We start from the raw sequence: 22,866 nt of genomic DNA on the forward strand, positions 1-22,866 counted from the left end.
ATATATATATATTAATTTGTTTCTCCACTAATTTGAGAATTTCTATGTTCAGGAACTCCTGGTGTGGTATTGTAGGATAAGCACTGGACTGTTTACCACAAGGCCAGCAGTTCAAGCTGCTCCTTGGAAACCCTAGACAGGGTCTCTATAAGTTGAAACTGACTCCATGGCCCTTAACAACAACAGTATTCAGTATTATTGAAGTTTTTCTAGACACAAGTGTGCTTATAATTTAAATTGTCATCATGAACATCTTCAACTTTTTTTTCTTAACCTGACAGTTTGTGTCTAGACTTTGTAGTATTTCACCAAATACGAGATTAATCCATAGATATTCTATATGACTACAGATTTAGTTTAAACAAATAGGAATAGGAAAAAAAAACTTCCTTTTTATTGTGGTTGGAGTGTTGTGAGGTTGAATATGGGTTGGTAAACTCTGGCAACTTAGGCTGCAAACTGGCTTCTACCAAAGCAAATGACAATGACTTAAAGGTCTACTTAGGGACAAATCTTTAAATCCTATTTTGTAGGTTAATGACACTATCTATGAGATTCCAGATTTTTCTCCAACAATTAAAGGTGTCCTTTGGGAAAACTGGCCAATGGATAAAGGGGTTTTTATTGCTTATGATGACGACAAGGTGTACACGTACGTCTTTCACAAGGACACCATACAAGGTACTTGATCTCTGTTTTGTACTTGTGTTGCAATGAAATCAAAGTCAAAAGCATTCTTTTCTGATGTTTGTGCTGACTCCCAGCTTTCAGCATTAAGACATTTGTTTTATAATTTAGGGTCTAAGGTCATCTTGGCTGGTGGCACCAAAGTTCCCTTCTCCCATAAACCTTTACTGCTATATAATGGAGAGCTGACCTGCCAGACACAGAGTGGAAAAGTGAACAACATCTACCTCAGCACGCACAGCTTCCTCGATACTGTAAAAGATGTGGGGCCTAATGAACTTGGACAAATGCTGACACAAACTTTAATGTTGAAAAGGTAGAATTTAAAGCAACTTCTTGGAGCTCCTCTTATGCTTTCGTGGCTTTAAAGGTCAAGGTTAAATCCCATTAAAATCGATGGAGTTAACTGTATTTACTCATTTCATTCTGTTGTACATTAGGGTCACTGTGAGTCAACTCAGTGACAATAAACCACAACAGCAGTCTCAGGAGTATCCTGAGGCTCAGATAAAAGAATAGATATGAATGTGCATATAGATTCTAAAGGAAATACTGTTCTGAGGTATGTTGGTGCTTTCTTGTAAGAAAAGTCCTTCAGAACAAAAAGGTTTCTAAGTGCCTAGATAGCTCAGTTACTGTGAAAGTCTATTCAACTTTATGGAGTCCTGGTGTGACACTATCACCCTGAACAGCAAGGTCGTTTGCATCGCAAGGTTGGTGGTTCAAACTCACCAGCCACTCCTCGGAAACCCTATACAGGGTTGCTATGAGTTGGAACCGACTGGACAACATTTAACAACAACAGCATTAAAGTTTATTGTTTCACCAATATCTTAATTTCATCTTAATGAAGTGTGAGCTTGCCCTGTTTGAGAGAATTCCTGTTTCTGCTTCTTCTCTTACCTCTTAGGACTGTTCTGAATTCTTTTGTGGTTCTGATTCTTCTGCCCATCTCTTAAAGGGTGCAGTCCATGAGCTCCCTTCTGTCCTCTCACTATAGTTATTCTTCCTGAGTGATTTCTGCTTACATGTCTTCAGTTACCATCCAGACGAGGCTGGTTCCACAATCTGTGTCTTCATTTTAGATCTGTATGAGGGGGCTTCTAAAGGTTCACAGAAAAGTGGAATTAAAATCCCTGAAATTTCTTCACGAACTTTTTGAAGCTTCCTCATATTTACAAGTACCTATGACGGTGAACTCCTCAGACAAGCCTTGTCTAAAACTGAATTCGTCTTCCCCAGACTCTTCTTCCCATATCCTGACCCCATGTGCACACGCGCTATCTCACACATGTACGCACACGCCGGATCCTTTTCCCCAACTTTTGTCCCCCGTCTTACCTCCAACTCTCATTCGGAATAATACAACCACTTCATAACTGCTCTCTCCTCTCATCGCCTGATGACAAGCTTCTCCATACACGTCTACACTTCTGAAAGTTTGCATCTGATCCTTTCATGCCCACCCACCCCCCAAAGATCTTTCAGTGACTTCTGTTTGCCTTTAGGAAATCCCCAATATCCTCAGGACCTTAGCATGACTAGGCACATCTGATGTTTTAATGCCAGCCTCAGTTGCCCCTGCTTCTTGACTCCCTTTCCGTTTTATTGGCAAGTCCTTGAGTTCCATGTTTTTTCACGATTCTCTAGTTTGGCGCATGATTTCTTTTCCTGGCATGCCATTGCCCTATCTCTGTATGTAGTAGTAAGTCCTCAGGCATCACCATTCAGTGGAGTCACTGGAAGCTTCCCTGACTCCACCACCACCATTGGAAGTCTGTCAGGACCAGAGTATAGTCTTCATAGTACCACTTACAGCTGTGTAACTTGGGCTGGGGTTTTTAAGGTCTCTCAGCCTTAGTTCCCTTCCTTTCAAAGTAGAAATAATAATACTAATAACATTTAGTGGGTAGAGTTGCTGATAAATTATGAAAGAATATATGCAAATCACTTAGTATAAAGATACACACATTGTAAGTACTCAATTACACTTTAAACACTTGTTAGAGTCATCTGTTTACTTATCTCTTTTTCTACCTTCCCCCACCCAATACAACTTCCTTAAAAGTAGTGGCTGTGTTTGATCTTTGTGTCTTCGTCCCAAACATAGTTTTTGGCAAATAATAGGTCTCAGTAAATGTGCATTGGATGGATAAATGGATAGATGGATGAGTATAATACATTTCCTGAAGTTTAAAAAAAAAGTTAATTAGTCTTTGTGTTCGTGTTTTTTTGTTTTTTTTTTATTTTAAAAAAACTTTTATTGTGGGTTGAGTGAATGTTTACAGACAAGTGACGTTTTACATTCAACAAATCCTACACTTTGTTTCATCTCAATGAATGCAAGCCCCTCCATGTAGCAACAGTTGTTTCACTTCCTCCCTGGGGTTCCTGTTTGCTTTTCACCCACCTTCCCATTCCTTCTCAACTTTGTCCTTAGGTCAATGTTGTCCTTTTTTTTTTTTTTTTTAATTAAATGTTTTTATTTTGCATTGAGTGAAAGTTTACAGGGCACATCATCAGCTTCACATTCAACCATTCATATAGCTTGTTTCATTACATTGATTATTATCCCCTCCATATATCACCAGTTTACAGTGTTTCTCTCTATCCTCTTTAGCTTTTTTTTTTTGGATGGGGGGGGACGTGTTCGTGTTTTAAACCAAAGGTTGACAAGTTTTTTCTGTAATGGCCAGATGGTAAATATTCCTGACTTTGTGGGCCATATGGTCTTTATAGCAACCATTGTGAAAACTGCCATAGACAATATATAAATGAATTCGTATGACTGTGTTCCACTCAAATTTATTTACAAAAACAGGCCGCTGACTGGATTTGGCATTGAATGGCACTAGTTTGCTAATGCTATTTTACACTTCTAGAGTTAATTGGAATAGACTACTGAAAGGCTAGTGGTTCAAATCCACCCAAAGGCACCTTGGAAGTAAGGCCTGGTGAACTGCTTCAGAAAGGCCATATAAAGTCTTAAAAACTTTATAGAGTGCAGCTCCTCTCTGCACATGGGGTTGCCATGGATCAGACTCTATTCAATGACAGTTAACAGCAACAGCAACACATTGAATTAGATGAATGTGAGAATAAAAATAATTTTCATCTATGTGGGAAATAAAACAAAAATAAATAATTGAATTAGACATTAAGTCTAATGTCTCATAAAATAATGGGATTTGTAGGATGAGTTCCAGAGAGTAGATTCAGGTCAGTAAAGAATATTCAAAAATAAACATTTCTTTGTACAAATAACAAAGAAAGATTTCGTTTTTCATGACATGCAACTGAAAATTACAGATTAAGGCATGTTTTGCAGAATGTATTTAGGACATGGTATTATATATAACATGAACTGTGCCTACTGTATGGCAAGAGAGCTCTCTGATTGAGCTTATACCCCGGCTAGGTTTTCCGACGCTTGGGAAATGTGCAGGATTCTGAATGATCATGCTGCATGGAATGAGTTGGCCAGGGCTTGTCTGCATCACATGGAAGTGGAGTTTGCAATCCGCGTGTATCGGACAATTGGAAATGTTGGCATCGTGATGTCCTTGGAACAAATAAAGGTAAGTAGCATTTTATGAGACCTTTCCGATAAGATTCAGTGCTATTTATTCAAATATTTTAAATGTCTGGGGTTAATCTTACCTTGGGAACACTATGGCTCTAGAGGATAAGTGCTGAACTGCATATCACAGGGGCAATGGTTCAAGTCCGCCGGCTGCTTCACAGGTGGAAGATGGAGCTTCCTGCTCCTGTGAAAATTTACAGTTTCAGAAACCTTACACAGCATGGCTATCAGTCAGAAACCACGCGAAGGCACTTAACAGCAACAACAATCATACCTAGCTCATACACAGGTGAATTGATCAAACATTACCACTTCCTACTGAAAGTGGTAGCACTGTAGAATAAGCACTGGACCGCAAGGTTGGTTTGAATTGCAAGGTTGGCAGTTCAAATCCACCAGCCACCTTGGAAACCCTATACAGGGTCTCTATGAATCAGAACCAACTTAAGGGCACTAAAAACAACGACATTGAACAAAGACTTAAAAATATATCAAATCCTTGTATTCCTTTTCATCATAAATCTTTTATTTTTAGGGAATCGAGGACCACAACCTTTTGGCAGGACATCTTGCCATGTTTACCAATGATTTCAACCTGGCTCAGGACCTGTATCTGGCATCTAGCTGTCCTGTTGCTGCCCTGGAGGTATGGCAGCAGAGAAAGATGGGAAGAAGAGCATGCAAGGAGAACCCCACCTTCTGTGTAGTGAAAATGTCTCAGCCACAGACTCCACATGCCTTCCTGCCCACTGCCTTCCAGTCCCCTCCAAATTTCAACATTTCAGCTTTAACATTACCCAAATACTCATTAACTTTAAGAAGATGATTTTCATTCTGCATTTCACAGAGGCATAAAAGTCACGGTATTGTATTACCAAATAAATGAAAATTGAAGTGTCTAAAGAGAGATTTTGTAATATACAAAAATATATAAAAGGAGCCAACATTTACTGTGTTCTCTGATGTGCCAGGCACTGCCCTAAGCATGTGGCATCTGGAAAAATTCCATTCTCTTTTCATTCCACTTTTCTATGAGCTTTTAGACGCCCTTGTATATAGACTCATTTTACCCTTACAACAATCCTACAAAAAGACTCTATTTTCAGGATGTGAAAATTCAATCACATCTATCTTTTACATATTACATGAAATTTTCTTGTGCTTTAATAAGTGGGCTAAGGACCAGTGTCCCACTAGTTTTTCCAGAGGGGAGTGTTGTAGGAAGGGACCACGACAGAGCAAAGAGAAACGTAGTAAAGCACCAGACTGTTGGGGAAGATAGAGCTTTGGAGGGCCACAAACCACTTTAACAGCTAAGACTTATTTGTCCCCTAAGAATCAGTTTTGTCCTCTTTATAGGTTGTATTACTCCCATAGAAAATGCAGGTTATTCTAATATCCTTGCAAAAATTAAATTCCATCATTTAAACAAAAAGTTTTTATAATCACTTGTATTAAAACGGATGCTATCTGGCGACTTTACAAACTAATTTGCTTATTTTAAATGAAGATCTTTTTCTTCCCAACAGATGAGAAGGGATTTACAGCACTGGGACAGTGCTTTACAATTAGCAAAGCGTTTGGCCCCAGAACAAATACCATTTATATCAAAAGAATATGCTCTTCAGCTTGAATTCACGTAAGTCCTTATCTCTACATGTTTCAGTCAACAGCTGCGTGCTGCATGTCTTCAGTTCTAAACCACCATCAATCATAAGGCCCTCCATTGATGTAATAATTGCTTTTTTAGGAAAAACAAACCAAAAAAGTTACATCAAATGTATATCAAAATATATATATATTTTTAAAATTCCCTAATCAGTATTGTCTTACCTGTGCATTTATCCATTTTCATTTTCGGTATCAAAGTTTGGTCCTAAACCTTTTTTCTACATTGAGAGTGAAAGTACTGTCCGAACCACACTTGGTTGTTGGCAATTATGCATAGCATCAGGGTGGCACATTGCTTTCCATTCCCAATGCTCATGAATTTGACCTCTTTTAACACTTTGAGGATTTGCAGTGTCATTTGAAGGCATAGTGGAAAATTACAGGGGTTAGCATGTACTTTCTGTTTACTCAAAGGTGTAGTTCTGTTTTCTCTTTTTAGAATTGAATTGCATATGAATAGAAATAAACAGTGTTGGAAGTCAAGCCCAAATCTTTTCAAAGACACATAGCCATCCACTTCCCAAGTAATAGTCCTTTATGATGTATGAATAGGTTTCATGACTCTCCCCTACTTTTGGAAGTTTTGTAATTTAGCTTGAGAGATTTAGAATTATCTAATGCATCAGTTGCTGTTCATTCTAATGTATTTATTAGAATGACAGTGTGATTTTAGAAACATTTGGGACCCTGTCTTAAGTTAACACGCATCCATGGTTGGTGCTACCAATGAACATGCCTGCAGAGGCTGTAAAGTTCCTCACAAATGTCAGCTCACACGGGCACGTGCAATCATAACTACAGTGTGACTTTCTTTGACAACTGGAGAATTTCTTTTGACTATTATCAGCTACATCTCAATTTCAAAATTATTAAAATGTGGGAAAAATGATCTTGAACAAAGACAATATAGTATTAATTTGACATTTAAAAAAAAAATCACACTTTTATATGCTGCTGCTGTGTGCCATCGAGTCAGTTCCGACTCATAGCAACCCTGTATAGGGTTTCCGAGACTGTAAATCTTTATAGGAGCAGGAAGGCTGGAGATTTCATGATAGAATTTTGCAAGACCAACAACTTACTCCTTGCAAATACCTTTTTTAAAGCAACATAAAAGGCAACTGACTATACACATGGACCTCACCAGATGAAATACACAGAAATCAAATTGACTACATCTGTGGGAAGAGACAGTGAAAAAGCTCAATATCATGAACTAAAACAAGGTCAGAGTCGACTGTGGAACAGACCATCAATTATTCATATGTAAGTTCAGGATGAAGCTAAAGAAAATTAAAACAAGTCCATGAGAGTCAAAATATGACTTCGAGTATATCTCACCTGAATCTAGACATCATGTCAAAACACATCTGATTTATGAAACATTAGTGACCAAAGAACACAAGTGTTATAGTATGACATCAAGAACATCATACAGGTGGTTATGGGGGGAGGGGGGGTGCTGGGAAGTGGGAGGGGAGGGGAGAAGGGAATTATCATGAGCTAGAAGGTGGTAAACACATATTAAAATGAGTGACAGGACAGATAGTACACAACAAGAGGGAGGTTAGCGGAGGAAGGTTGAAGGTAGCAGGAGACACGGGGAGGAATGCAAAATTCAAAGGAAATCAAAATAAATACTATTAACTGATGGTATATGGAGGGGATTACAGTCATTGTAATGAAGCAAAGTATCTTATGTATCTATAAGAACCAAAAAATTACTTTGAGCATATCCCACCTGAATTTAGAGGTCATCTGAAGAACAGTTTTGATGCATTAAAGACTGAAGACCAGAAGAGTTGTGGGATGACATCAAGAACACCATACAGGAAGAAGCAAAAGGTCATAAAAAAAAGACAAGAAAGAAGAAAAAGACCAAAATGGTTGTCAGAAGAGACTCTGACACTTGCCCTCTAGCATAGAGAAGCTAAAGCTAATGGAAGAAATGAGGAGGTAAAATAACTGAACAGAAAATTTCAAAGGTCAGCTCAAGAAGACAGAGTCAAACATTATAATGCAAAGACCTGGAGTTAGAAAACCAAAAGGGAAGAACGTACTCAACATTTCTCAAGCTGAGGGAGCTGAAGAAAAACTTCAAGCCCTGACTTGAGATATTAAAGGATTCTGTGGGCAAAATATTAAAGGATGCATACAGCACCAACAGAAGATAGAGGGACACACAGAGTCACTGTACCAAAAGCAATGGTTGATGTTCAACCATTTCAAGAGCTAGCATATGATCAAGAACCAATGATACTGAAGGAAGAAGTTCAAGGTGCACTGAAGGCATTAGCAAAGAAAGAGCCTCAAGGAACTGACTGAATTAAAATTGAAATCTTTCAACAAACTGATGCAGCACTGGAGGCACTTACTCACCTATGCCAAGAGATTTGGAAGACATCTATCTGGTCAGCTATTGGAAGAGATCCATATTTGTGCCTGTTTCAAAGAGAGACGACCCAGCAGAATGAAGAAATCATCGGACAGTAGCATTAATATCACGTGCAAGTAAATTTTCCTGAAGATAATTATAAAATGGTTTCAACAGTTTATCAACAGGGAACTGTCAGAAATTCAAGCCAGATTCAGAAGAGGATGTGAAACTAGGTATATCACTAATGATGCCACATAGATCTTGACCCAAAGCAGAGAATGTTAAAAAAATGTCTACTCTGGTAGCGTAGTGGTTACAAATCGGGCTGCAAACTGCAAGATTAGCAGTTTGAAACTACCAGCTGCTCCGTGGGAGAAAGATGAGGCTTTCTGCTCCCGTAAACATTTACAGCCTCAGAAACCCTGTTCAGGGTCACTATGGGTCGGAACCGACTCAACAGCACTTAACAACAACAACCTGTATTTTATTGTCTATGCAAAGACTTTCAACTGTGTGGATAATGACAAGCTAATGGACAACATTGCAAAGAATGAGTATTCCAGAACACTTCATTGTGCTCATGAGAACCTATACAGAGACAGTCATTCTAACAGAACAGGGAGACACTGAGTAGTTTAAAACCAGGAAAGGAGTGCAACAGGGCTTTATTCTTTTACTATACTTCTTCAATCTGTATGCTGACAAGGAATCCAAGAAGTTGGATTATATGAAGAAAACTGAGACATTGGGATTGAAGGGAGATTCATTAACAGCCTGTGATATACAGATGACACAACCTTACTTGCTGAAAACAAAGAGTACCTGAAATACTTAGTGATGAAAATCAAAGACTACAGTCTTCATTATGAATTGCACCTCAATGTAAAGAAATAAAAAATCCTCACAACTGGACCAATGAATAACACCATGATAAAAGGAGAAATGATTGAAGTTGTCAAAAACTTCCTTTTGCTTGAATCCACAGTCAACATTTATGAAAGCAGCAGTCAGGAAATCCAGTGATATACTGCATTAGACAAATCTGCTGCACGAGACCTCTTTAAAGTGTTCAAGAGCAAATATGTGAGTTTGAGGACTAAGGTGCACCAAGCCCAAGCCATGGCATTTTCAGTAGCCTTATATGTATGTGAAAGTTGGGCAATGAATAAGGAAGACCGTAGAAGAATCGATACATTTGAATTTTGGTGTTCGAAAAGAATTTTAAAATTACCATGGACTGCAGAAGAGCAAACAAATCTTTCTTGGAAAAAGTGCAGCTAGAATTCTCCATAGAATCCAGGATGGCGAGACTTCATCTCTCCTACTTTGGACATTATGAGAAGGGACTAATCCCTGGGAGAACAGCATTATACTTGGTAGGGTGGAGGGCCAGCAAAAAAAAGAGGAAGCCCCCCAACGAGCTGGATTGGCACAGCGGCAAAAGCAATGGACGCAAACACAATCATTGTGAGGAGTGCGCAGACCGGGCTGTGTTTCATTCTGTTGTACAAAGGTTTGCTGTGAATCACAACCTACTTGACAACACCTAACAACAACAACATAATTATTTTTGTCACAATAGAAGCCTGATCCCTCATACTACCCTCATCTAGTGAGGTTCTCCTTTTCTACCATTTAAGCAACCCAGATTCTTTCAATATATATTCTATTCACAGATATTGAATCTGTGGAAAAGGCATTTGTGTCAATGGTCACAGTTGTCATTTAGTGCCTCAAAGAAAATAAATAACTGAAAGTAGCCCATACAATTTAATACAGATTCCGAAAATACTTAACGTACCCCAAAGTAAGTACCTTATGGTTTATCATAATCTGGCTTAATATATCTTTTTAAGTAGCAGGATAATAATTGGCTACACTTTGAAAGATAGTTTTGTGGATCACATCTTTTGGGAGTTTATGCTACTCAGCAACAAAGATTATTTTAAATCTTGTATGTGTAACTAGGATCTTTAAATATTTATTAAAATTCACTCTGGTTTTTCTTGCAGGGGTGATTATGTAAATGCTTTGGCTCATTATGAGAAAGGAATAACAGGTGATAATAAGGTAACTTTGCATGAAGATTGGATAATTAACTTTGGGCTTGTTCCATCTCCATTTTAGAAATTATAATCTTGTTTGCAGTCTGTTTAGTCAGTAATTACCAGATGAGCAGTTTTTTAGTTGTTAAGTGCTGTTAAGTCAGTTCTGACTCATAGTGACCCTGTATAGGATTTCCAAGAAGCAGTTGGTGGGTTTGAACTGCCAACCTTGTAGTTGTGATCTAGTGCTGATCCTATAGCACCACACCAGTACGCTTAAAAAAAAACTGAAGATGACAATATTTGTTTAAGTTTGAAAAGGATATGTTTTCCATTGCATTCTAAATATAAGCTTCTTGTCTAGGTTGGAAATAAAAAATTTGTATCCCTTCCTGCTTCTAGGCCAACTATGATTTTAAAAATACAATCCCGTTAACCCTGCGAAAGGCCTTTGAACCCTGTGAGAACTGTCCCCGGCCCATCAGCTCCTGCTGTGTTGTCTGTCATGTGGTATTCTTTTCTGATAAACCTGGTCCTTTCCCCACTGGGTCCCGCCATCCCCCCTACCCCAGAATTTTAGCTCAATAAGCTCTATTTTATAATAAATCAGGTGGGTTTTAAGTTAGGTGATGTCCTGTTGAAAAGACGTGCGTTCTCTATTTCATACGTAGCATCTTTATTACCAAAGTAACACATGCTCATTATACTTGATGTCAAAATCACACAACGATGGTAACTTGAAAAGTAGAAGCCCAACATTCTCTCTTCCATCCGTAGCCTCTCACGGTGATACCATTAGCGGTTTTATATATGGCCATTTAGAATCGCTTCTAAACATACAAAACATTTATAATCGCTTCTAAACATATGTGTGTAATATGGATTTTTACTAAAAATGGGGTCACTCATTTCCATTCATTCAGCCAAAGTCAATTGGGTATTCACTCTGTATAAAGCAGCACTTTGCTTTCTTCATGGTCTTTCCAAGGAAATACGTAAACATCTGCTTTAGTCTTTAAAAAGCATTAATGTGTGGCTAACCATAATTTTTCTTATCCACTCTCTTATTGAGACCCTATACAGGGTCACAATGGGTCGGAACCAACTCTACGGCACTTAACTACAACAACTCTCTTATTAGAGTGTGGTGTGATCTTTTTTTCTTCTATCAATAATTTCAGTGAATGTTCTACTCGTTACATGTATCGTTAGCTACCTAAGATACTATTTCTGAAGGATATATTCTTCTAGGTTATAACGTGTGCTTTTAGTTTTTGATATTGCTCAGTTTTCAAAAGAGTTATAATAATTCACCCACATATTGGTAATATTGGAGTCCTGGAGTGGCGCTGCGGGTTAATGCGCTGGAATGCAAGGTTGGTTTGAACTGCAGAGTCGGCGGTCCAAGCTCACCAGCCACCCCTTGGAATTCCTATACAGAGTCACTGTGAGTTGGGACCAACTCAACGGCACTTAACAACACTTGGTTATCTGTCCATTTCTCCTGTAGTTTCAGTAACACTGAATGTTGTCCATCATTTTATCCTTACCAATTTGAGAAACAAAAAAGTTATCTTATCTGACTTTAATAATGAGCATATTTTTGTTTATTGACCAATTATATATTTTTTAATTTATGAATTGTCTAAACATACAAGGGGCTTCAAAAAGTTCAGGGGAAAAAACTCATTATCTTTTAATTCCAGTTTTTATGAAGTTTTTGAAGCCCCATTATATATCTTTTGCTTATTTTTCTCTTAGGCTTTTTATATTTTCTTTCTTTTTAGTTACATTTATTTTAGTTTACCTTTTTATGTGTGCTGTCAAATACAATAACCAGTAGACACATTTGTTTATATCAATTTAATAAATTATTTAAAGTAAATGGGTTAAAATGCTAATGAAAATTTAAAATTACAATGACCATATGTCAAGTGCTCAGTAGCCACATGTGACTGTTAACTACTGTCTTAGAGAAGACAGCTATAGAATATTTGTATTATCAGCGAAACGGCCACTGGGCAAGCAGCTTTACATACAGTAGATTCAGACGTTCCATTTTACTGGGTGGTGTTAGGTGCTGTGGAGTTAGGGTCAACTCCTGGCAACTCTGTTATGTCTACAGAACAGACCTCACAGTCAAGTTGTGTTTAAGCCCATTGTTGTAGCCACTGTGTCAGTCCACTGCATGGAGTGTTTTCCTTTTTTCTCCAGTACAGGCTAATTGTGGCGTTGTCTGTGAACCACAAGGTCAGCAGTTCAAACCCACCAGCAACTCCTTGGAAACCCAGCACAGGGTCACTATGAGTCAGAACCAATTCGATGGCACTTAACAACAATAGATTAGTTATTCGGAAAGTTCTTTAGTTATTAATGTTACCTTTAATGAACTAAAATTCTATTTTTAAAAAATCTCAGGTTTTTTTTACATTTACTATGCTTACTAGAGAAGTCTTCAAATTGATTAATGGCTTTTCTTTTAATAATATTTACAGAATGTATGTTACATAGCCAAGATCTTACTTTTAAATAACATTTTATACCAAGAAGACATACTAAAGCATACAAGGTATTATAACGAAGGGTATTAAACATTTGCTCTTACACAAAGTATCTAAACCTCTAAAGATAAAAAGCAAGTAAACTCTGTAACAATTACTTTGAATTTTCTTTTTAAAAAGGCTCAATGTAGTTTCAAAATCTTGAGTCTTGCCCGAAAAGAGCCATGAAAGTAAACCAAGCCCTTTGGACTCATTTTAGATGAATTTGTTCTCTGTGAAATACAGCACAGTTAGGGCTGGTTTGTTAGAATGTGCCTTACAATTCCAGGAACACGACGAAGTGTGTCTGGCCGGAGTAGCCCAGATGTCCATTAGAATGGGAGACATACGCCGAGGGGTTAACCAAGCCCTCAAACATCCCAGCAGGGTCCTCAAAAGAGACTGTGGGGCCATCCTGGAGAATATGAAGGTATTCTTTTCTATGTGTAATTATTCATAGGGTCTTATACATAATAAATTCAACATCTTAATCATCTCATATGATCTCAGCAATTTTCAGAAGCAGCCCAGCTGTATGAAAAAGGTCAATATTATGACAAAGCAGCATCTGTCTACATCCGCTGTAAGAACTGGTAAGAATTTACTACCATTTGTTTCTGCGAAGCTTTGGAAATAAACGTGTTATCATCAACTCCCCACTGATTTCTTTGCTGCTGCTCCTTCCTGTACTATTCTGTTCCCCTGTACAGGGCCTCTCCTCTGTTTTTTCCTTCTTAGATGAGTTCATATAAATAGCTTTTTCCTAAAGAACATCACACTCATCTGATTTGTATGCAAAATTCCTGATAAGATTACTTAGTCGGACAAAAATTAAAACAACTCTACTTCCCCAAAGAGTTAATGAACACACTTTTCTTTTCTAGGGTTTAAAGGTCAGGTGAAAAGCAATGAAATCTGCTAGCATCTGTAGGAGCCGAGATCAGGCTAACTGCCTTTGAATCCTAAAACTTAACACTTGGTTGTAGAACGCTGCTGTTGAAGTGAATATAGTGTTGACAGTATTCTCCCGAACCTCTCTTTCTAGGGCAAAAGTCGGTGAGCTTCTGCCTCATGTTTCTTCTCCTAAGATTCACTTGCAATATGCCAAAGCTAAAGAAGCCGATGGGAGGTTTGTACATTTCCCAAATTCATGCTAATTTAAAGTAATCTGAGGTTTTTAAGGTAGCCACTTATACTTGCAATCTAAAAGGCAAAAGGAGTCCTAGTGACACAGTGCTTAAGCGCTTGGCTGCTAATGAAAAGGTTGGTGATTCAAACCACACTGGCTGCTCGGTGGGAGAAAGATGCAGCAATCTGTGTCCATAAAGATTACAGCCAGTGAAACCCTATGAGGGAGTTCTGCTCCGTCACACTGGGTTGCAGTGAATTGGAATTGACTTGATGACACCTAACAACAGCAAAAACGGCAAAGCAGGAAAAGACAGAAAACATTCCTTTATACCCCTCCCCAGCCTAACATGTCAGATTGTAAATGTTCCTGTATTTCCTATGCCTCAGTCTCTCTCTTATGTATCTAAATAGAGATGATTCTCTTTTTATTGGAGGGTTAAACAGTAGAAGTTGAAATTTTGATAAAGTGTGGCATGCAAATGAAGTGTAATAACTATATTAATGAGGTAGCATAGGGATGCAGATGAGAAGTGAAAACACATGAATTCACACATGGCTGTACTGTGTAAGCCACAAAGCAGTATTCAAATACAACAATTGTTGTTAAGTGCCATCGAGTCGGTTCAGACCCATAACAACCTGCAAAGGATTAATATCCTAAATATACAAAGATCTCCTGCAACTTAATACAAGAAAGTAAAAACCCTAGGAAAGTAGGCCAAGATAACAAGTCTCAAATGAGGAACTGCAACTCTCAGATAAACATGAAAAAAGCTCTACCTTGCTAAAAAGTCTTTAAATTCAAGCAACAGTATATAATTTTAAATGACCATATTGGGAGAAATATATTTGTGTCAGAATGCACTTGTTATACATGACCAATGGGAGTACAAATTTCTGTTGCTTTGGGAAATAATGTGACAATAATGTTTTAAGAGATTTTTTAAAAGGTTAATATGGTAGCGTAGTGGTTATGAATTGGGCTGCGAACCTTAAGGTCAGCAGTTCAAAACTACCAGCTGTTCCGCGGGAGAAAGATGAGGCTCTCTGCTCCCATATGACAGCCTTGGAAACCCTGTACAGGGTCGTTATTGTCGGTTCCTACTCCATGGCACATAACCACCACCACCACCATCCTCCCCTTTCAGAAAAGTAACCTTAGGAATTAGAACTCCTCCATGTCTGGTTCAACCAGTGAGGACTGAAGAGAAAGGTCTTGAGCGCCATCTAGAGGATCTTATATGTCACTGTTGAGCTCTATCTAGAATTGTTAAAGAATTTTCTGTTTCCTACAATAAGCCTTTTCAGAATCATCCTACTCAAATTAAAAAAAAAAAAAAAAGTAAAATGTAAAAAATGATGTTGATATGGTTCAGATAAGAAATATATATATATATATATATATTGTTACCAATCCCTTAAAAAAAGAATTAGTGGAATAATTTCTGGTATTTTTTTCTGATGAAGGAAAAAAAATATTCAAGAAAAATAAGTAATTACCTTCAATAAAATAGAAAAGTATTCTGAATATTTATTGCTCCCCCTCCAAAAAAAAGTTGACAGTTTGAATAAGAAAGTTTGTCTAAACTAAGCCTTTCTTGCAGGTACAAAGAAGCTGTTGTAGCTTATGAGAATGCCAAGCAGTGGAACAGTGTAATCCGCATCTATCTGGACCACCTTAATAATCCTGAAAAAGCTGTCAGCATTGTCAGAGAAACCCAGTCTCTGGATGGAGCCAAAATGGTAGCCCGGTAACAGAATGTGTTCATAGTTTTGGACTTCCAGATACTAACCTTAAAAGAAAACCTCATCAAAGAACTAAGTTAGAGAGGAGTATGTGTTCTATTTTATGTTTGACTAGGTCAGGGTGCTTCAATTCAGAGGTTACTGTGGATAGCACATGAGATTATGGTTTTCAAATATAAGCATATGGGGGAGCTTCAAAAATTCAGGGGAAAATGAAATGAAAAGGTAATGCCATTTTCCCATGAACTTTGTGAAATTTCCCTTATATAATGTAGAACTGCAGTTTATGTAAAAAAAACTTTCATTTTAAAATGGCTTCTCATCATTGGAAACGATTTAATTTTGTAAATCAGAAATTAATCTTAATTAATTTAGTCGAGCTAATTCAAGTGCTATGTTGTAGGTTTTTTCTGCAGTTAGGTGACTACGGGTCTGCCATCCAGTTTCTTGTCATGTCCAAGTGTAACAATGAAGCTTTCACACTGGCGCAGCAGCACAATAAGATGGAGATCTATGCAGACATCATTGGTAAATATCATTGCTTCCCTAATTTGTCTTGAGCTTTTTATCATAAAAACTCTTTGGCTTTTATGATCTAATTATCAGATTGATAGACACACAAGCATGCACATCTATGCCGTGTATAGACACACACCTATATATGTCTGTGTCTATATATAGTCCTGGTGTGACACTGTAGGTTAATGCACTGTACTGCAAAATTGGTATGAACCACAAGGTCAGCAGTTCAAACTCACCAGTTGCTCCTCGGAAACCCTGTACAGGGTCGCTATGGGTCAGAATCAACTCACTTAACATGAATGCACTTAACAATAACAACAACAATATCATCTTGGACTCCTGGTGTGGTGCTGTGGGATTAGCACTGGACTGGAAACCACAAGATCAGCAGTTCAAACCCACCAGCTGTTCCTCGGAAACCCTATACAGGGTTGCTATGAGTTGGAACTGACTTGACAACACTTAACAGCAAAAACATTCTCATCTTTGGAGTTCCTGGGTGCTACAATGGCTAACTTGACTACCAGAGGCACCCTGGAAGAACGACCTGGTGAGCTACTTTCTAGGAACTCGGCATCTGCAAACCCTACTGCATACAGCACTGCAGGCTTACCCTGAGTCGGTCTATTCGACAGCACTAGTGAGTTTGTGGCTAGTTACTAACACCATTAACGTTCTTGTCAAGTGCTGGCATGTTGGTTCCAACTCATAGAGACCCTGTATAGCGTTTCCAGGGAGTGGCTAGTTGGTTCAAGTCACTGACCTTTAGGTTAGCAGCCCAGTGCTTATCCTACAGAGCCACACCAGGATTCCATTAAAGTTGGATGATATTATAAGGAGGACCATTTTCAATTTTAAAAAATTCAGACTTTTCCAGTGACTTCCAAGAGAGGCCAATTACTTTGGTGAAGAGTACCTCAGACAAGTTTTGGTTTTTAAAGATTTTGAAGGTCCAAAAGAGAACTTTATAATCTAGGAATACCTGCGTGTTATTCTCAGAAACTCCTGGAATTGTTTTCCGATTTTCATCTTCCGGGTCATACATAACATTATTTGTGTTGCTGCTCTGCTTTGTTTTTTAAAATTCACAAAATGACCATAGGGATTGATAGGAGTTTTGAAGAAAATTTGGGGAAGAAATGAAGAAAAGCTTCTTCTGAAATCTTGGGAAGTTATTAACAGGAGAAAATAAAGAGCTGAAAAAAAGAAAGAAAATGCAGATAAAAGTGACATTAGAATTGTTAGTCTTTAACTTGACATTACAAACATCATTGCACTGAAATGCTTAAGTTTTTCTAAGTTCATAAGGATAGAATTTCTCTTTTTTTTAATATAAGAAGAAGAAAAATAAACAACCAAGTGCACACACAAACACACACACTTTTCTCGACCTTGCTCACTGTTTTTATAAACTTCATAGTAGCCTTGGAGGGCAGGTGCAGAGCTTTGGTATAAAGAACTCAGTATCCTGCTGGGCCTTCAACTTATATGTCCATGTTAACAATGAATTGGAACTTTATAGCAGCTTTGGAGTCTTTCTTCCTCTATGTTTAATGCGCTTAGGTCACAAACCAAAAACCTTAGAAGAAAAACAGTAATAACTATTATTATTAAGTGCCGTTGAGTTGTTAAGTGGGTCCCACTTTATAGTGACCCTGTATAGTTTTTCCAGGAGTGGCTGGTAAATTTGAACTGCCGACCTTGTGGTTCTAATCAACCTTGCATTTTCCTACAGTATCCTGCAGCGCCACACCAGAACTATTGAACAAACCTATTCCCTGGGTGGCCCAAATGGTTAAACACTTGACTACTAACTGAAATCCTGGCAGTTCCACCACACCTTAAGGTACCCTGGAAAACAGTCCTGGGAAATTGCTTCCAAAAGGTGGCAGGCTTATTGACACCATGGAGCAGTGTTTCTCTGCACAGGTGGGGCCACCGTGAGTCAGAATTGACTCAACGGCAGCTAACAACAGAATTGGTTACAGCGCCCGGACTGAGGGAAGAAAGTTGGATTACACTGGTATTGTGGTTCACTTCGCTTTTCTGTTGTCCCTAACTCTAAGCAAATAAGGGTTGAGGGTGTAGTCATAGCTGTTGCTGCAGCTTTAGGGAATGAGATGGATAAGGAGATCTCCGAAAGACTGATCAAAGTCACGCAGGGTAAGAGCAAACCATACTCTAAATGTCCACAACGGTCTCCTAAATTCCTTTCAGATCCTTTCTAGAATAAGAAGATGGCACAGGGCTGATATGTGGGCTATATAGTATAATTCTGGTTAATGTGCTTCAGGATAAAAACACACACTGATAATAACATTGACACTGTTGTTGTTAAGTACTGCCAAGTTGGTTCCGACTCATAGCGACCCTGTATAGGGTTTCTGAGGAGCAGCTGGTGGACTTGAACCACCAACCTGGCAGTGCAAACAGACCTTGCAGCCCAGTGCATTAACCCACAGCACCACACCAGGACTCCAACATTGACACTGGCAGTTTAAAATGCTTTCCCTGCTTAGTTGCTGATCACCTGTTTTTAGGTCTTACTTTTAAAGTTAGCAATGAAAGTAAGCAAGTTTCACTCAGAGATAATGTACTCACTGGACTTCTGTTGTAGGTTCTGAAGACACTACTGATGAAGACTATCAGAGCATCGCCTTATACTTTGAAGGAGAAAAAAGGCATTTTCAGGCTGGAAAGTTCTTCTTGCTGTGTGGCCAATATTCACGTGTTAGTATTTGCTAAGAAAGCATACACAGAACTCCACAGAAATGGTTATGGGAGATACTGACAAACACCCTTTAAACTCTCAGTGTCAACTTTGACTTCTCCCTCCCCTGCCACACCCAGTCACATTCCTGCTTCATAATGTCTCTCTCAGTCTGTCCTTTGTCATTCTAACTGCCATCAACCTAATCCAAGTCCAGTCAGCTCACCAGACATGACTGCAGTACTATCTCATTCCCTGTGTTTTCAGCCTCTCACTGTTACTCATCCTTATTCCCAATATAGTATTTGTTGTCATTGCTAAAAAACCCCTTTGTCTGAGGTGGTTGTTGTTGTGAAGTGCCGTGGAGTCGATTCTGACTCATAGCAATCCTGTACAGGGTTTCTGAGGCTGTAAATCTTTACGGGAACAGAAAGCCTCATCTTTCTCCCATGGAACAGCTGGTAGTTTCAAACTGCTGACCTTGCGGTTTGCAGCCCGATTTGTAACCACTACGCTACCAGAGCTCCTTTGTCTAAGGTAGGGGTTTTTTTTTTGGAGTATCCAAAATGGGGCCCTAATGAAGAGAAGCTGTGCATCCAGATGGGTGTGTCTGCTCTGAAGGGGACAGCTGCTGCTCACCTCCAGTACATCATCTGAAGTCTGGAATTTGAGCCCAGCATTGCAGAAGCCTGGTGGCACTGTAGGAGAAACACTGAATTGCTAACAGTAAGGTTGGCAGTTCAAACCCACTAGCCACACCATTGGAGAATGGTGAGGCTTTCTGCTCCCATAAAGATTATAGCCTCAGAAACCCTCTACAGGGTCACTGTGAGTCAGAATTGACTTAATGGCAGTAGGTTTGGTTTGGTGTATTGCCAGATCATAAGGAGCCCTGGTGGCAGAGTGGGTTGAGCATTAGGCTGCTAACCTGAAGGTCAGCAGTTCAAACACACCAGCCACTCCTCAGGAGAAAGATGAGGCTGCCAGCTTCCATAGAGACTTCCTACCCCCCGGACACTATGGTGCAGTTCTCTGTCCTGGAGGGTGACTTTCAGTTGGAATCAACTCAGCTGTGGTGGGGTTTCTTCTTTGGGACATTGCCAAATCACATGATGCTTCATTTCGATCTTCCAGTTTCATATGTGGGCTCAGATAGCTGTAAATGTCACATTGGTTATGGTTACTGGTTAAGTCAGTTCTGATTCATAGCGACCCTGCATGGGCTTTCGGAAGTTGTAAATCTTTACAAACAAAAAGCTCATCTGTCTCCCGAGGAACAGCTTGCTGGATTTGAACTGCTGACTTTGTAGCTAGCAGCCCAACTCATGACCCACTACACTTATCATGTGAATTCAGGCCGGCAATTTGCTGGCCTCTCAGATAAAGTCTAAGCTTCTTAGCTGGCACTCAGAATTTCCACAGTTGGACAACCCAGTCTAACTTCCCAGTCTGAAATCTAGCTATTTCCATGAAAGGTCCCTTCACTTCTGCTAGGGCTTTACCCATCCTTATTCTGCATCTAAATTCTTTTCTGCTCCCTGCGCCACCTGCCACAGACATGTTCATCCCTCAAGTCCTTTGTCTTCCATGACACCATACAAAATAATCTTTTTGTCCTCAGAGCACTTATAAAACTACATTGCCTGTCTGTCTTTCAATCTTTTGTAACCTTACATTTCTTCATAAATGTGGTGGTGTGATGTTTAGGAATTAGACAGTTACAACTTAAAAATAGATCTTTATATTATGATCACATTACATAGACTTCCCATTGTTGTCAAGTGTCATCAAGTCAGTTCTGATTCATAGTGACCCTCTATAGGGTTTCCAAGGAGCAGCTGGTGGGTTTGAACTACTAACCTTGCAGTTAACAGTCCAATGCTGATCCTACAGCACCATATCAGGAATCTGATTTCCTATTAGATTGTGTAAAACACAAAAAGATGTTCTATATTCTAGTTTAGAGTCCTGGTGTGGCACTGCGGGTTAACGCACTGGACTACAAAGTTAGTTTGAACTTCAAGGTCAGTGGTTCAAGCTCACCAGTCGCTCCTCAGAAACCCTATACAGGGTCGCTGTGGGTTGGCACCATCTCTACGGCACTTGGCAACAACAACAACATCTTACTATGTGAGTAGTAGCTGGAATCTTAAAAGCTTGCAAGCAGCCATATAAGAAACAACTGTTGGTCCTTACTCATAGGTAGCAAAAGAGAATGAAGAAATCAAAGGCTCAGAGAGGAAACTAGTCCATAGGACTAATAGTCCATACAAACCCTGGCCCCTTCTAACCTGAGACCAGAGGTAGATGGGACGCAGCTACCATTCCCTACCATTCTGATTAGGGTCATTATAGAAGGTCCTGAAGAGAACTAGAGAAAAATGTAGAACAAAATTCAAATTCTTAAAAAGGTCAGACTTACTGGACCAATAGTGACTAAAGAGAGGAGTCCCTTGAGACTATCGCCCTGAGATACCCTTTGAACTTGGAACTGAAGCTATTTCTGGAGGTAACGTTTCAGCCAAATAATAGATGGACATATAAAATAGTATCACCTGTAAGTGATGTGCTCCGTTCAACAACCAACAATCTGAGACCAAATGGTTAACACTGACTCAAAGCAAAGATGAGCGGCAAGGAGGAAACAGAACAGACAATGGAAAGAGTGAGAATGTTGATGCATTGTGAAAACTGTAATCTATGTCAGAAAAATGTGGATGAAAATTTTAAATGAGAACCTAATTTGTTGTGTAAACTTTCACCTAAAATGCAACAAAATATCACTAAACACACACACATACAATGAGGGACCACATTTTACCCTTTCTGGTGTCCTCCATGGCTCTAGCACAGCCCCACATACCTGGTAACCAGTTATCAGTAAATATTGGTTGAATGAATAAGTGAAGGAAAATAATTAAATCCTCCTGCTGAAAGGCACATTTTCTCTGAAATCAGTATTAGACCTCTTCAGATGGTTAACTGGATCTTTCCATTTTTTTAAACTACCCTCAGCCTTCTAGTATATATTTTAAGTACCCACAACTGAGCAAGGCCCCAGTTGAGCTGAAGCTGTTTTTCACCAGCTGTAATGACTTGGTGTGTAAGTGTGGTGAGGACTGTGTTTCCCACAGTGAAAGCAGTCTGAAAATCTTTCATTGCTGTGCTAATCCTCATTCCAGGCACTCAAACATTTCTTGAAATGCCCAAGCTCAGAAGATAACGTGGCAATAGAGATGGCCATTGAAACTGTAAGTAAATCTTTAATGAAACTTTTCAGAATACCAATTTTTAAAACCTTCCTAAGGCAGTTTCAAACATATGCTAAAGTAGAACTATCAAAATAACAAACTCACTTAAACAGCTATCAGCACATGGTCAGTCTTACTTTATTCAAAGCCCTACCCTGTCTCCCTGTTTCTCTGAACTGTTTTAAAATAAATCACAGCATGATTTCATTTTATTTGTGGATATAGTATCTATCTCTAAAAGACAAGGATCTTGGGGTGGTTTTGGTGTTACTGTTTGATACATATAAATTGCAGATGATAAAGTACACAAATTCTAACTATATGGTTGCCATCAAGTCATTTCTGATGGCAACCTCAGAGTAAAACCGATCCATAGAGATTTTAAGGCTGTGATCTTTCTGAAGAAGATCACCAGGTCAGTCATCGAGGTAGGCTTAAACTGCCAATCTTTTACTAACTAAGTGTGCCACCCACAGAACCAATTAAGGTTGTTGTTAGGTGTCATCAAGTTGGTACCGACCCATAGCGACCTTATGCACAGCAGAATGAAACAAAGCCCGATCCTGGGCCAACCTCACTACTGTTGCCATACTAGAGTCCATC

The 22,866-nt window shown here is 39.0% G+C and overlaps 1 protein-coding gene across 2 annotated transcripts in view; it reads left to right on the forward strand.

Moving 5' to 3' along the window:
• Window positions 1-22,866, forward strand: part of WDR19 (WD repeat domain 19) — a 120,256-nt gene that overhangs the window by 81,078 nt on the left and 16,312 nt on the right. For both annotated transcript variants that reach the window (XM_006873212.1, XM_006873213.1), the window contains 13 exons: window positions 534-681; window positions 799-1,003; window positions 4,106-4,265; window positions 4,806-4,916; window positions 5,800-5,909; window positions 10,331-10,388; window positions 13,193-13,333; window positions 13,414-13,496; window positions 13,949-14,032; window positions 15,639-15,785; window positions 16,184-16,308; window positions 18,920-19,032; window positions 22,195-22,263. In XM_006873212.1, the coding sequence (XP_006873274.1) occupies window positions 534-681; window positions 799-1,003; window positions 4,106-4,265; window positions 4,806-4,916; window positions 5,800-5,909; window positions 10,331-10,388; window positions 13,193-13,333; window positions 13,414-13,496; window positions 13,949-14,032; window positions 15,639-15,785; window positions 16,184-16,308; window positions 18,920-19,032; window positions 22,195-22,263 (1,554 nt within the window). The remainder of the gene's footprint in view (window positions 1-533; window positions 682-798; window positions 1,004-4,105; window positions 4,266-4,805; window positions 4,917-5,799; window positions 5,910-10,330; window positions 10,389-13,192; window positions 13,334-13,413; window positions 13,497-13,948; window positions 14,033-15,638; window positions 15,786-16,183; window positions 16,309-18,919; window positions 19,033-22,194; window positions 22,264-22,866) is intronic.

This window comes from Chrysochloris asiatica, unplaced genomic scaffold, assembly GCF_000296735.1.
Source record: "Chrysochloris asiatica unplaced genomic scaffold, ChrAsi1.0 scaffold00230, whole genome shotgun sequence".
Classification (NCBI taxonomy): Eukaryota; Metazoa; Chordata; class Mammalia; order Afrosoricida; family Chrysochloridae; genus Chrysochloris; species Chrysochloris asiatica.